The 13,676-nt window shown below is 31.2% G+C and overlaps 1 protein-coding gene across 3 annotated transcripts in view; it reads left to right on the plus strand.

The window, feature by feature from the left end:
• Positions 1-462: 462 nt before the first annotated feature.
• The window catches only part of LOC126845226 (patronin), a 39,662-nt gene continuing 26,448 nt past the window's right edge, over positions 463-13,676 (plus strand). For all 3 annotated transcript variants that reach the window (XM_050583821.1, XM_050583822.1, XM_050583824.1), the window contains exon 1: positions 463-1,302. In XM_050583821.1, coding sequence (XP_050439778.1) covers positions 1,234-1,302 — 69 coding nt within the window. In that variant the 5' untranslated portion in view covers positions 463-1,233. The remainder of the gene's footprint in view (positions 1,303-13,676) is intronic.

Consider the following 13,676-nt stretch of genomic DNA (forward strand, 5'->3'; position numbering starts at 1 on the left):
ATTTGAAAACTGTGGCTGCTGGAAAAGCTGTTTACCGATAGAAGGTTATAGCAAACGTTTTAATTGAACATCGCCAAAACGGTTATCGTTTGCCACAACAATAGGCGTGTTTTGGCGATGCGTTTTAAGTAGTCTCGCTCGGTTGCCGATATTATTCACTAGATTAGTTCTAGAAAATGTTCCCCCACTTCGCCAAAACGTATTGTTTACGGTCTACTCGTCTACCGTCTACCGTACAATATGTAGTGGCAAAAACCTGTTATCAGTGAAAATGCAGACCCGTGGAGGTTTTTTTTTTGTCTAAAGTTTCCCTTCTGGTTTTTTTTTACCTCCACCGCCTCCCGCCGACGCGCAACGGTGCGCGCAACGCAACGGCCGTGCGCCGAAAACAACGCCGCCCTCGGGGCACACGGTACACCGCAGCGGCGGCGGCCGCCGTTTCCGTACCGCAGTGACCGTCCTACCGTCGTGCGCCGTCGGCCGACTCTGATATCACACACACACGCACACAAACGCAACACGGTACATACACACACATGTACACACGGTCGCGGTCGCGTATCTGTCATATTATTATTGTGTTGTGTACACACACATACACACACACACACGGTGATCATACTATAACGTCATAAAAATAAAATACAATATTATCCCGTCGATTGGCAATAATTATTGTTATGGCCAAACGCGTACCGTCGACCGCCGCGAGTTTGCCGTCTCGTAGGGGAAAATAAAAAAATTAATATATATATAATATTATCATCGTCGTGTCCGGCCGTCGCGCGTCGCCTCGTCCGCCGCCGTCGCCGTCGTCGTCGTCGTCGTCGTCGGTCTTGTGTTAAAATATTATAATAATAATAAATAATAGGACCTACCTACCTATATAATATCGGTCGCGTGCCCGTTATCAATTTTTATTCGTTTGGTAAATTTCTACGCGCCGAAGGTGTGTAGCAATATAATAGTAATAGTAATATTATATCGTGTAAATCAATTTTTTTTTCTTGCTATTTTCATTATTGATGTAAAATATCGTTACCCGTTTTCGATCCGAGAAAGCGTCGTCGGCGTCTCTTTTGGTGCGTTCGTTAACGATACTCCTCTGTGCGTGTGCGTTACCGTCCGTCTCTCTCCATCTCGCTGCTCCTCTCTCGCGAAACGGCCGACTTCACACCCGTGTGCGCGCTCGCAATGGTAATAACGGCGCTGCTTTTGTAACCCGCCCCGGGCATGGACACCGTCACGAACAGGGACGGCCCGTCCCGGAATTTCGCCGGAAATCCCGACATCTGTTCACAGGTAAGCCGCCGCCTCTTGTGCAATATCCCAATAATTGTCCACCTACGCGGTCCCCCCCCCGAAAACTGTGACCGTCACAGCTGCTGTGCGTACCTGTGTTCGCACAAAGTCTCGATCGGACCGCGACTGCCGGTACGTATCGCCTCGGTCGTCCGGTCCCGACTGCAGCCTTGGTACGCTTTCCGTTTTTTGTCCGGTTCACCGCGGCGAAAAAAGTCGTAATTTGATTTATCGGGAGAGCCCAAATTTCAATTTTTCACTTATTCTCACACCGGCAATTTACTACCGGAACGATTTTGAAAAGAAAGGACCTATTCGTTGTTGTTGTCAACGACAAATTGGATAAAAATCAAATATCGACTTTCTTTGTTGCGGCAGTCGATACAATATAGCAGTGGTTATTGGCCGGTAGTGAATCGGGTTACTTTCATCGACGTTGAACGTAACAAATGTCAAATGAAAAATCCCCATTTTTACAAAAGTATTAAGTTGGCACATTAAGCCCGTTACTCTTATCGTGTGTGCAATGATTAAAAATAATTTAACTTTCATTTTGGTTCGCAACAAGTTGTGAAAATATGATCAGCTGTTATCAAATTACAACAAATGATATACCTACACACAATTTCAGACAGCCCATTATTGCTTAGTTTTATGTTGAATTTCTATGATATTATACAATACCTAATAATGAATATTATCTTAAATTTATATTATAATTTCGATTTAAATATTTGATATAATATAATATAGTTGTTAATACATTTATAATGTTTTATGGTTGGGAAAAAACCCAATAAATAAAATATATATGTGTAACAATATTAGGTAAAAAATAAATAATAAATTGAAGTTCTAATTTTCTCATTAAAATATTTAGTTGATCCAAATTACGTTCTCATGCATTCCAATTGGAATAAGTTTTGAGTATTAAAAAATAATTGTAAAATCCGTCACCCCGGCCTCTTTTCATCTGTTAATTAGTTTATTTAAGCATTATACTATTGATTAAAAATATTATGGTTGCACCAACCTTATATTTAATTTTTATGAAAAATTAACTGTTTTTTCTCTAAATTTGTTGCCTTTCTTTTTTTTTCACTATAAATTTACCACTTATTTAATATTCTGTCATACTCAACCTTGTACCTTATTTTTATTTTCTATATTTTTGCGTTATCCTTAGAAAAATAATATACGATTGCCGTTTAACGGTATTCGATCGGGTAATGTTAGACTCTTTCATGTTTCTCCAATGTTAGATATAAAATTTAATGATTTCATATAAAAGCTACAGGAATGTTTTTTTTAATCAAAACGGTTTTCAAATATTTCAAAACAGTATGAAATTCTCAATTTATTTTGTGCAAGATTTTTATCATTCAAAACAGTTTAATTTTTTTAAAAAGGTTTACTATTGTTCAATAATAAAGGATTTATTTTCCCCCGTTAAACTGAGCTAATGATTTTCTGTTGCTAACATATATTCATGAGTTTAGCAGCGACAGAAAAACAATTTGTTACATTATATACTTTTAATTGTTGGTCACAATTTCTATACTTAAACTATCAGGGAAAAAAAATAAACTTTATTCGATTGGTGCAAAACCAAATAATAACGGAATAAACTGTGAATTTAATTTTTGAAGTAATATTTAAGTATATTAAATCATATTTATGTGTTTCCAAAGTACAAACTAAAAGCAATCTTAATCTCGCTTATTATTTTTAATGCACTAAGTAAATTAAAGAAAAAGAAACCGAGAGCAATTTTTTTGTCATATATTATTGCCGCATCTGTGACTTCAATTGATTATTTTTATTTTGTAAATACAGTTAAATAATAATAAACCAATACCTTAGCTGCTCTGCATCGAAGCTGAAAAGAAAACAAATGAATTTATAAAAAAAGCTAGTTTTTTTTTTAGTGTTTATTAAAAAAAAAAAAAAGACTTATGATGACATATAAATGAAACATAATTGTTTTAATGACATGAATAGTTCTAGACAAAATATGTATAATGTTTAGATGATAACAATACTAATAGAACACAAAAAGGACATAAACGACTAATAATTCAAACATAAAACTAAAAAAATAATTTCATTGGTGTTGTTATAAGTTCAGTGTATTTTTCTTGCCTTCGTATTAGAAAATCAAGTATATATTTGATGTCATCTTAATACTAAAACTTCTATTTGTAAAAAGTAACTTTGCGCAACATGATGTGAGCTAAACATTTCGGTTTAGTATTGACAAATGTTTATTAAAACAATAATCATATTGAGTTGCAGATAATAATTAAAATATATTTTTAACAAACTTTGGAAAATAGCAGAACATTGGCTATAACTAAATTTTTCAGGGTATCTATATAAAAGAATAATGGATTCTTATTGCTTGCGACTGGCTTTAAACAAAAGTTTTTGTAGACACTAAAAATTTTATAAATTGTAGCTTACAAAACACAATTAGTTTTTTTATTGAATTACGGCAAAATTGTGTTTAAATCGAATATTATTCAATTTAACACTTATAAATTGCTCAACCATTTTTTTACTAGACAATATCTTGTATATAATCGTATAAATGTATTTTATATCTTGTTTTATCATATTATAATTGTACAAATTTAAAACATCATAACATGCCGAAAGTTCTTCTTGACCCTCAAGCGACCGATTTGTCTTTAAAATGTTAAGGATCTGTAAAAATGCCCAACATAAACTTATGTATTATTAGCAGGATGTCGTTTGGCGTTTATTGTTGAAAGACGGCTCTTTGAATTCTGCTCAATATCCGATACTGTTTTTTTTTGTTGATATTTAACCTTAAACTGTTGAATGATTAAATTCAAAATCGATGAACTGATATCAATATTGGAAATATCTGACGTACCTACTGAAAAAAATAACTAATTCAATACCGTTCATTGTGTTTTTATATTGTCACGCGTAAAGTTTGAAAGGCCCGTCCAGTTAATCTGAATTAACTGGACGGGTTGTAACGTATAACAAATTAATTAGGAGTAATTATTTATTAAGTTTGATATTAATGAACCAAGTGTTAAACACAAAGTAAAAGTAAACTAAATACTGATTTAATTTACTGAATGAGATATATAACTGCCTACGCGATTTTCAACATACTCTGTATCTATGAATTGTTTCTGAACTGTCTGTTGTTGATTTTCTAAACAACTTTATAAATCTCGTTTTACACAAGTGGAGCTGCTTTTATATACGTATAAAAAGCTGTATTGAAAACTGCTAAACTAGTTTTTATCATTTTGTAATCATTTCCATTTTTGTACCGACCACATGAATAACTTTTAGGCAATCTGATTACATTGTATAGATTTCTTATTTTCCATTACATACTCAAACAAGTCATACTATATAATATATATATAGTATGACTTGTTATATATATATTTCTTTACTCATCAAAATCATTACTTCATTTTATAAATCGCAACAATTATACATGATACAATTTTTTTACGGTTGTCCAAGGATTTGCTCAGTTAAGGATTGTAACGTCAACAATTATTATAAAAAGTCTTATATAACAATAGAAAAATTACTTCTTGGTCTTTAATGAGTTGCTTAAGGAAAATTCCGACTTTATAAATTATAACATTACTTTTTATGATAATAGTTTAAAATAATTTATGATCGGGTAAAAAAATTGTAATAAATAGGCTTAATGTAAATACAATATTTTTTTAATGAAAATACTCGACTTATTATTATTTAGTTACAAGCTTTTTATCATTTTGTTTATTATTTTAATGCATTATTCGTTTCACGTTACATTGTGTTTAATATAAATATATAAGTCCTTGCAGAGTTTTTGTTGTCTTACTATAATACGCGGTTCATTAAATTTTAATTTAAGGATGCTGAATCGGTCATCCATTCTGAAGTATCACCTAATAATGAGTGTTCCGATGAGACATGTTGAGTGTAAAAAAAACCTAACGTAGGTGTCTGCCCTTTCCGTGATCATAAGTCGGTAAAACAAATAATGCAAGTTGTTTGTATGATTATATAAAGGCTCATGCTTTTTATTGAATGTCTCCATAACAACATACATAATAACTGTTGTGATTTGTGTCTGTGTCACTATTACATTCCATAATTGATGTATAAGTATATATAAATAAATAAAAATACAGCGTGATAGAAAATATAGTATAATAATATTATTGAATGGAAGAAAAATAAATAGTAAAACTTATGTTAGTGTGTATGTTTTCAGAGCTTTATAAAGGACAATGATAGCAGAACCATAGAAATATGACTACTTAAGTTAAAATATCAAGCAGTAAATTAATAATTTATGAGGGAATTTGTCGATGTGATGACAGACATGGGTATTAAAGGCTTTTTCAAATGATTGTTTTGGCCATCAAATAACCTTTATTTTTAAACAGTGTTATACAAATTTCATGTTATGTTAATTTTTTATAACGAGACAATTATGTAAGCTAAAAAAGTTTCAAATAAAATCCTTATAATATTTAAGGATGAAAAATTATATTTCATATTTAGAAAAAAAATATCATCTTTAAGGGTAGTTTTGAAGAGTAAGAAATGTTAAAAGTCAAATAGCTACATAATTATTTTAATTATCTATTTAAGTCACGATGATGTTAACGATGAAAATAATGACTGGTCGACAACCAGTTATGAATAGATACTTTTTAAATTTTAGTTTTTAATTCATAAATAGCAATAAATAGCATACATAGCAATACCTAATACAACAAAAATCTAAAAATGGTGGTTATTTAAATTGTAATTGGCCATATACACTCCACTAAAATTAAACTAAACTTAAGTCTTAACATTCTGAGAAGATTTCTTCATTCTAAATCGAAGTTGCCCCTTCACACAAAACCAACCATTTATAAACTCATACTTGAACCGCTATGGACACATGGAGTCCAAATCTGGGGCTCAGCTGAGAATTCGAACCTTAACAAAATACAAATCTCACAAAATAAAATACTCTGTCTCATCACTAATGCACCACCTTATATCTCAAACCACACTCTACACTCTGATTTACAAATAAAAACAATAACACAAGTTGCCAAAGACTACTACAGACGTTACCGCAATTCTCTTCAAAATCACCCAAACCCCTTTGTAAATAATCTCACTTTACCCTCGATGCCCAACAACCCACCAAAAAGACTTAAAAGGAAGTGGTGCAGAGACCTGCTCACTAACAATTAATTAAAAACCAAGTTAATAAGAGTGTCGTCAGTGGACGGCTTCTCTTTTCACGCTTTCAATGTCTATAATTTACCTGTGTCATCGTATATACTTATTGTACTAAAATTGTGTAGATTGTATAATATGTGAAATAAAGGAGAACAAAAAATTAAAATTTGACCTATATTTTTATTTTTTGATATCAAAGGTTCTGAATTTTTAGCAAATTTGTTGAAATGTATTTACTTATAGTCTTTTACTAACAAAATCTTTAGCCTACAGTGGATTTTAGAAGGGAAAAAAAACAGAATTACAACATTGTTGTAAAGTTTCAGCAAATACTTCTCAATTTTAAATGTTAATGGCAAATAATATTTGAAGAGATATCCGAGTGTCTTGCCGTACAATGGATCACCCTGTATAAGCATTACCTGGTACAATGGGGTTTTGTTGTGACTGGTAGTTATCAAATAAGGCGATTAGGTATTGTGGATGTAACCGCCCTAATGGCTTTCAAATTGAACGCAATTATTTTCCAATTCCCTTTTTTGGCGACGCGTTTTATCAATATAATTTTGTTGTTTGTTTTTTAAAAAAAAAACACCGAAATACAATCCACGTTTATGCCAAGACCATTAAAGAAGGCCCATTAAGTCGATTTTAATATAATATACCTAATTACACACACACACACATAACCGACAAATTCGACTTTTTTTTTCCCACGAGCTTAAGTGCTTATTTTTTTTTTTAACATTCGATTCGGAGCCGAGAAGGTATTGATTTTACAATTATGTGTGTGTTGGCTGACCGACTGTTTGTCTATCTAGCAGCAGTCTTTAGATCTCAAATAGTACACCAGAGGTGTGTTATTACAATACAATAAGTTCAGACCTCCCCTTCAAATTCGATTGAAACCCGGGTCCCACCCAGTTGAGCTTTTTCGGTTTAACATAACACACATTCTTCATCCATGTTAATAATAATCGTAGATTTAAATTTACCGTTTTCTTGTTTCATCTATTAAACTCTTCCTCAAAAAATGTCTAAAAACTACAATTTTTTTGAAACAACAGTAAAACACATGTAAATTGATTCTTTTGTCAAAAAAAAAATGTTTCGGATTTGTTACCTGTGTTTTTTTTTGCCTACCCTAAAGCACTCTTAAACTTATGATATTTGCCAGATGTGAAATATAGTACCTACATATTGTATATTTTCTCCAAATAGATAAACATTTATTTTCGGTTATTATTTAAGATAAAGAACTGGAAAAATTGTATTCAAAACCCCAAAATATAAGTACTTGATTTTTCTTTGATTTTTTTGTGTTGACGAAAAGCCCAAAAAAAATTAAAAAGATTACTAAAAACACATAAATATTGCCTATTTAGTAGTTGATTTCGATACTTACACCGTTTTCAGGTTCTATAGAAAATTTTGAAAATGATTTTAATCAGCGAGTGAAAATGTTTTATTGGTAATCCTAGTTTAAAACTAGATAAAACATTAGTATAATATCTATATAATTATATAAATTCACTGGTAAACCCTTATTATAAACCCTTATAGGTATTAGATTTTTCATAACTTAATTCTTGTAACACTAAGAGAGTATGAATTACTTTAATTGAAAGTGATCACTTTCACTGAATCACTTTTAAATTAAAGTTTTGATGCCTAGCAGTAGGTGGTAAAAACTATAAGTATATAATTTTGTATACCAACAAGTAATGTGTTTATACCTAGTGTTATTTAATTTTAATAAAAATGTAATTCTTATATGGAGCTACATATATGTATAGTGAATTATGTATGTTTTAAAAAGGGCATTTTGACTTAAGTATGAATTAAACAAATTGTTGCATATAAATGTATATTTTTCAATATATTTAAAATATTAGACGTGTGTTTTAAGGTTTTTTAATGTACACGATTTCGGATTTTATTTTTATACTATTGTGAGATATACAAAACATTTTTTTTTTAATGTGTATTTTTTTTGGAGTTTTTCTTGGTTTTAAAGTGTATAAGTGTAAACTTTTAACATTTTTGCCCCATTCAAATACTTTTTGGGTAAGTTTTCTGATCGATATACTTTGGTTCTGTGGTTTTGGAGGTTTAAAAATGTTTGATTAAATTTTAAACATCTACCAAAAAGAATGTCCTCTTTCTCTCTATTACCACTCGACATAGTAGGTATACAAGTTAACTTACACCTTAAAAAAAAAAAAGTTGTATTATACTTTATTCGTTTATTTAATCTTATGGTTATGTACGTTGTATTTTAAGTGTATATTTATCCTCAAAATTATTGTCAATGTTGTTCTCATTGCCATAAGAAATAATAAAAACCGATTAAGAAGACAGTGTGGGTCTAGACACAAAAATATTTTTAAAAAAACCATTGTAAAACTAATATCTCCTCAGCTCTGCATCGAACCTAGATGAAGAAAGAGTTCCATTGACAAAATATATTGTAAAAATCATAAACTCGTTTTTGTTATAATACCACTTGTGCCTTCTTTTGGGTCTCATCATCGCTTAATTTTTATAGCTTATGTTCTTTTTTTGTATTTTAACCAATGTATTTTTGTGTTGCTCTTGACCAAGGCCGATGTAATCGGTCAGGCATCTGTTGTGGGCCGATTAATTCAAGTTGTACTTAAAGATATTATTTTTTTTTTCCCGTCCCATAGATCTTTTCCGCGATCAATGGATCCGTCGAGGGTCTACAGTGGTTGTCGTGTCTCTTGGTCTTTTTTACCTATTCATATTCACCAATATTTTTTGATACCATGTGTTTGGTCGCCGATTGGAGCAATGCACAGAGTATTTTTAAAAAAAAAAATGTTTACCCAGCAGAGCGTGTGTTGCCGCCTTGCATAACACGTATTACGGATTTATCTTATGTTTAATGTCGTTTAAAAAGAAATATCAAGTAGGAGTATACTGTCTTCTACTCACACACACGCACACATTATATATATATATAATGATAAACACTGACGGAAGAAGAAGGCGTTGGCAATGAAGTAGTTTTGTGGGGGCTCGTGAGGTCTATAATACATACACACATAACATAATAATAATAATATACCTACAAACATACACCACACCTGCGACGATGCTTCGTGTCCGACCGTTAGGGACTCTTCGGACGACAAACGCTTATTAATGGTTTTTTAAAATTTATTTTAAATCTCGGAATTAATACTTAGTCTGAAGTGGGCAAACGGGTCTACCCTTTAGAGGGGGGGGGGGGTTTATCCATTTAACATGTAAGACATTCGGTTTAAAAATCAGGACGTAAGGTAAAGTGCACAGTTGAGCAGTTTGCGCAGATAAAAATAATACTTACCCGCTTTCATCCCGTCCTGGAGTTTAAACTTAATAACATTAAGTTTTTAAAAAATGTTTAACATTTTCAGCAAATTAAAGTCGATTTTAAAATATTAACTAAATGCATGTCATTTAAGTTTCAATAGTTGATAGTTCTCTTGGCAAAATACTAGGTAGTATTTTTTTAAATATTATACAATAACATAAATAAAAATTATTTTCAAAAAGAAAAAATTTAGAATATATCATTTTGTTAAAGAATCACTAATAATTAAAGGTAAAAAATAATAATTACTACAATACAGCTTCTTTGGTTAAAATTAAAAAAAATAAACTTAATTATTAGTCATTAACATCGATTTAACACTAATTAAAGTAAAATATTTCTATAGGTCGAATCGGCCTTCTTTTAAATTAATTTATTGAGTTGAACAACACAAATTACACAAAGTAATATGAAACATATTACACGATAAACAATTAAAAGTTTACCAATAACAAATATAATATTAATTTATCATGCATACCTATTAAAAAAAAAAAAGGCGGAGCAAAAACTGAAAAATATGACCTCTCGTGAATTTATTTTTCTAATTATTATTATTCTTTTTTTTTTTGTTTATGAAAATACATGTTTTTACAATATTATATTTCAAATTGATTAGTCGTAATGTCTAAAATCCGACTTAAGGGTAAAAAAAAGTATATTCGTGATAAACTTGCAAAATTATTAACTACTCATTCAGCTTAAGAGATTAAACTCAATCAATGCGATTGAATTAACAAAAAAAAGGCAAATAAAATTGTGTGTTTTTTTTTTAAATTTTGGTTAGAAATGTAATCTTAAGATAATTACGCGAGTACTTCTAAATAAGTTCTCTTAGGTTTCAGTTGTACGCTCAACTTGATCCAAGTGTAAAACAAATGTTTTGACGTTTCTGTAATTATATGATATATATGCCTATTTTTATATTTAATTAAATAATATTAATACAAATTAAAACACTTACTCGGTACTATTACTATCTTATCTGTGGTACTATAATAATAATATGTTGATCTATTTTTGTTAAAAAAAAAAATTATTTTTGCTCAAAAATAACTAAAATGTATAACATAAGTGCACATGCAAGTGCCTGCATTAAATTCAACAATCCGAATGACCCTCACGTGATTTTATCGGTTCAGTACTTATTGATTGTAGGTACTATTATTGTCAGTTATGTGGCAACAAATAATAACGGCTATAATCAATATTTTCGATACTAAAATTGTCTACTAGCTAAAACGATTCCTTCCACCGTGCGGCGTCCTCCTAAATGTTAACGATTCCTAATGATTTTGTTGTTTTTTATGTATATATATATTTTTTTTTTTTTTATTTATTTCCCTTTTAACCGTATAGGCGGTACGTACACGTTTTACATTACCAATTTGGGATGTGGGCATAATGCTCTGCGTTACACGACCGAGTGTGTGTAAAGAACAAAAGAGGTGGCTGCAAATTTTCCGTCTGCGTAACACGACTGGCTGTCTGTCGCTGGGTGCCTACCTAGTATTAAGGTCAAGGGGAAATTCAATGCGGATTGCGGCGTGTTGTGTCTTTGGGTATGCTTTGCGCAAGCTAAGTAATATGACGTTAGCGAATACAATTTTCGACAACGGAACGGGACGCGTGGGCAACAATTTATGTGTATATCAAGTAAAGTATTATTGTACGCAACAACATTTTGTGTATTATAAAATCACTTTCAGAAGAGAGAAAAAAAAATACCGCTTCGACGCCAATCCGTGACGGTATAAAAATACAATTATCGACAAAATCGATATGTACTCAATGACGGCAATGCGCTTAAAAATGTTAAGTCTTGGGGTGTGGACACGATTAAGGGAGGCAGGGGTGGATCTAGGAAAGAAAATTCCTAGCTAGTAAGCAATAAGAGTTTATCATCGTTTACATAGTAAAAAAAAAAAGTTCTATAATATTCTAATATACACTTTTATTGGATACAAATTAAGCACATAAGGGAGGGGCTTCAGTACCACTTTGTATCCTCCCCTGGATTGGGGTCGATCGTCTGACTATAATAATTTATTGCCATAGTAATTACCAATGTAATGGAAATATCTTCAAATACCTGTTGTCTGTCGATGGTTCACTCACACGTAGAAACCTAAAAATGGGCTACGGCCATAGTGTAATTCAATTTTGGGATTTCCACAATAAAAAAAGAATTTTGACTACAGATTTTTAAAAACATTTTACAAGTTATAGTTGTACATTCTAGTTCTAATTTTCAGACCTTAAACCCTAAAATAGCGAAATAAAGAAACAGTTTCCACTTCTTCTGGGGGAAGAAGAGGAGGATATTTTTTTTGATTTGTCAACGTTTATCGGTTGTACTATGTTAAGAATACTCCATACGAATTCGGCTATTTTTCAAAAAGTTATAGAGCGCCTTAGTTTTAAGTTGATAAATATTATACATTTTTAGGGTGTTTTCTCACATATTTTAATGGGAAAGGGGCAAACTTTTTAAATATTCATCCCGATGAAGTACCGTTCAGGTACGGTTTGCGATCTATAGAATTAGAAGAAATAGGTTCAGCGGTTTAAAAGATATCGTGGACCCAGACCAAAAAAAAATTTTAAAAAAACCATCATTGTAAAAACAATACCTTGTTTTCAGCTATACGCGTCGAAGCTAAAAAATAAGTATTTGTTGTCATAATGCGTGAAAAAATACATGGCGTCTATCGACCATTTAACCTCGGCTGTTGTATAATATATATATTGATACAGTGTTTGGGAAATGTGTGTATATTTGTATTATACACCTATACAGGGTCATCTATTCGACGGAAGACGCTCATTTTCTGGGGAAAATAATTACAAATTTATATTATAGCTTATCTTTTTGAAACCATTTATGTGATCGTACAATATTATAAATTTGCCAAATATTTACCTTTCTTTGGTATTTCCCAGAGTGCAATTTACTTTTGAAATTCAAATGGTAGTGTAAATATTTTTTTTTCTATATACGACCCTTAGATCGGTTTGACAACCCTTGATTTAACAACAGTTGTACCTATCCTGAAGAAATGCAAAGTAGAAGATGGTTTCCCCTTCAATCGGGTGGCCATTTTATTTCCAGACGGTCTTCAAAATTTCCATATTGCATTCATAGCCGACTTAATCTTTTGATGGTTTATATTTTCATGATCTATTATTCGGTGCAAAATGTGAATGTGTTTTTTGCGTTCAACACAACGAAAACGCTTCGATCGCCTGATCGATAACCAAAGCAATGTATAGATCTTGTATAATATAAAATTAACAACATAATATGTGTCTGTAATAAATTCCATACCTATAATAATAGATACGATGATTAATGTTTTCATCCGATACCATAACGCAGCTGTGTGAAGTTCTTAACCATTTATAGATTTATATTAATTTCGTATTTAGATTATACTTTTCCTTAATTGTTCTGTTTTCTATAAACGTCCACTATAACATGAATCATACGTCATGCAATGTCGTCGAGGTCGTTGATTAATGGCTTATAGGTTTTTTTAAATATTTTTTCCGGGTTCTTCTATCGTCTCTAGTTAATTGAATTTTCTTTGAATAACTTTATTTGGACAGCTCGGTAAATAATGAAAAATTAACTTATCAAACGGCACTCACGTGATCCACATTCACTGTTTATTTTTTTATTCATGGTGTTCAAAAAATGTTTTCAGAATCAGTTTTTAGTTTGTCTGATTTCAAGTATATTTTTTCATCCATAACAAGA

The sequence above is a fragment of the Adelges cooleyi genome, unplaced genomic scaffold (assembly GCF_023614345.1).
Source record: "Adelges cooleyi isolate 19-005CV unplaced genomic scaffold, UGA_ACOO_1.1 ACOO_flye_CR_arks_rails_tigmint_CR_PRNA_724, whole genome shotgun sequence".
Taxonomy (NCBI): Eukaryota; Metazoa; Arthropoda; class Insecta; order Hemiptera; family Adelgidae; genus Adelges; species Adelges cooleyi.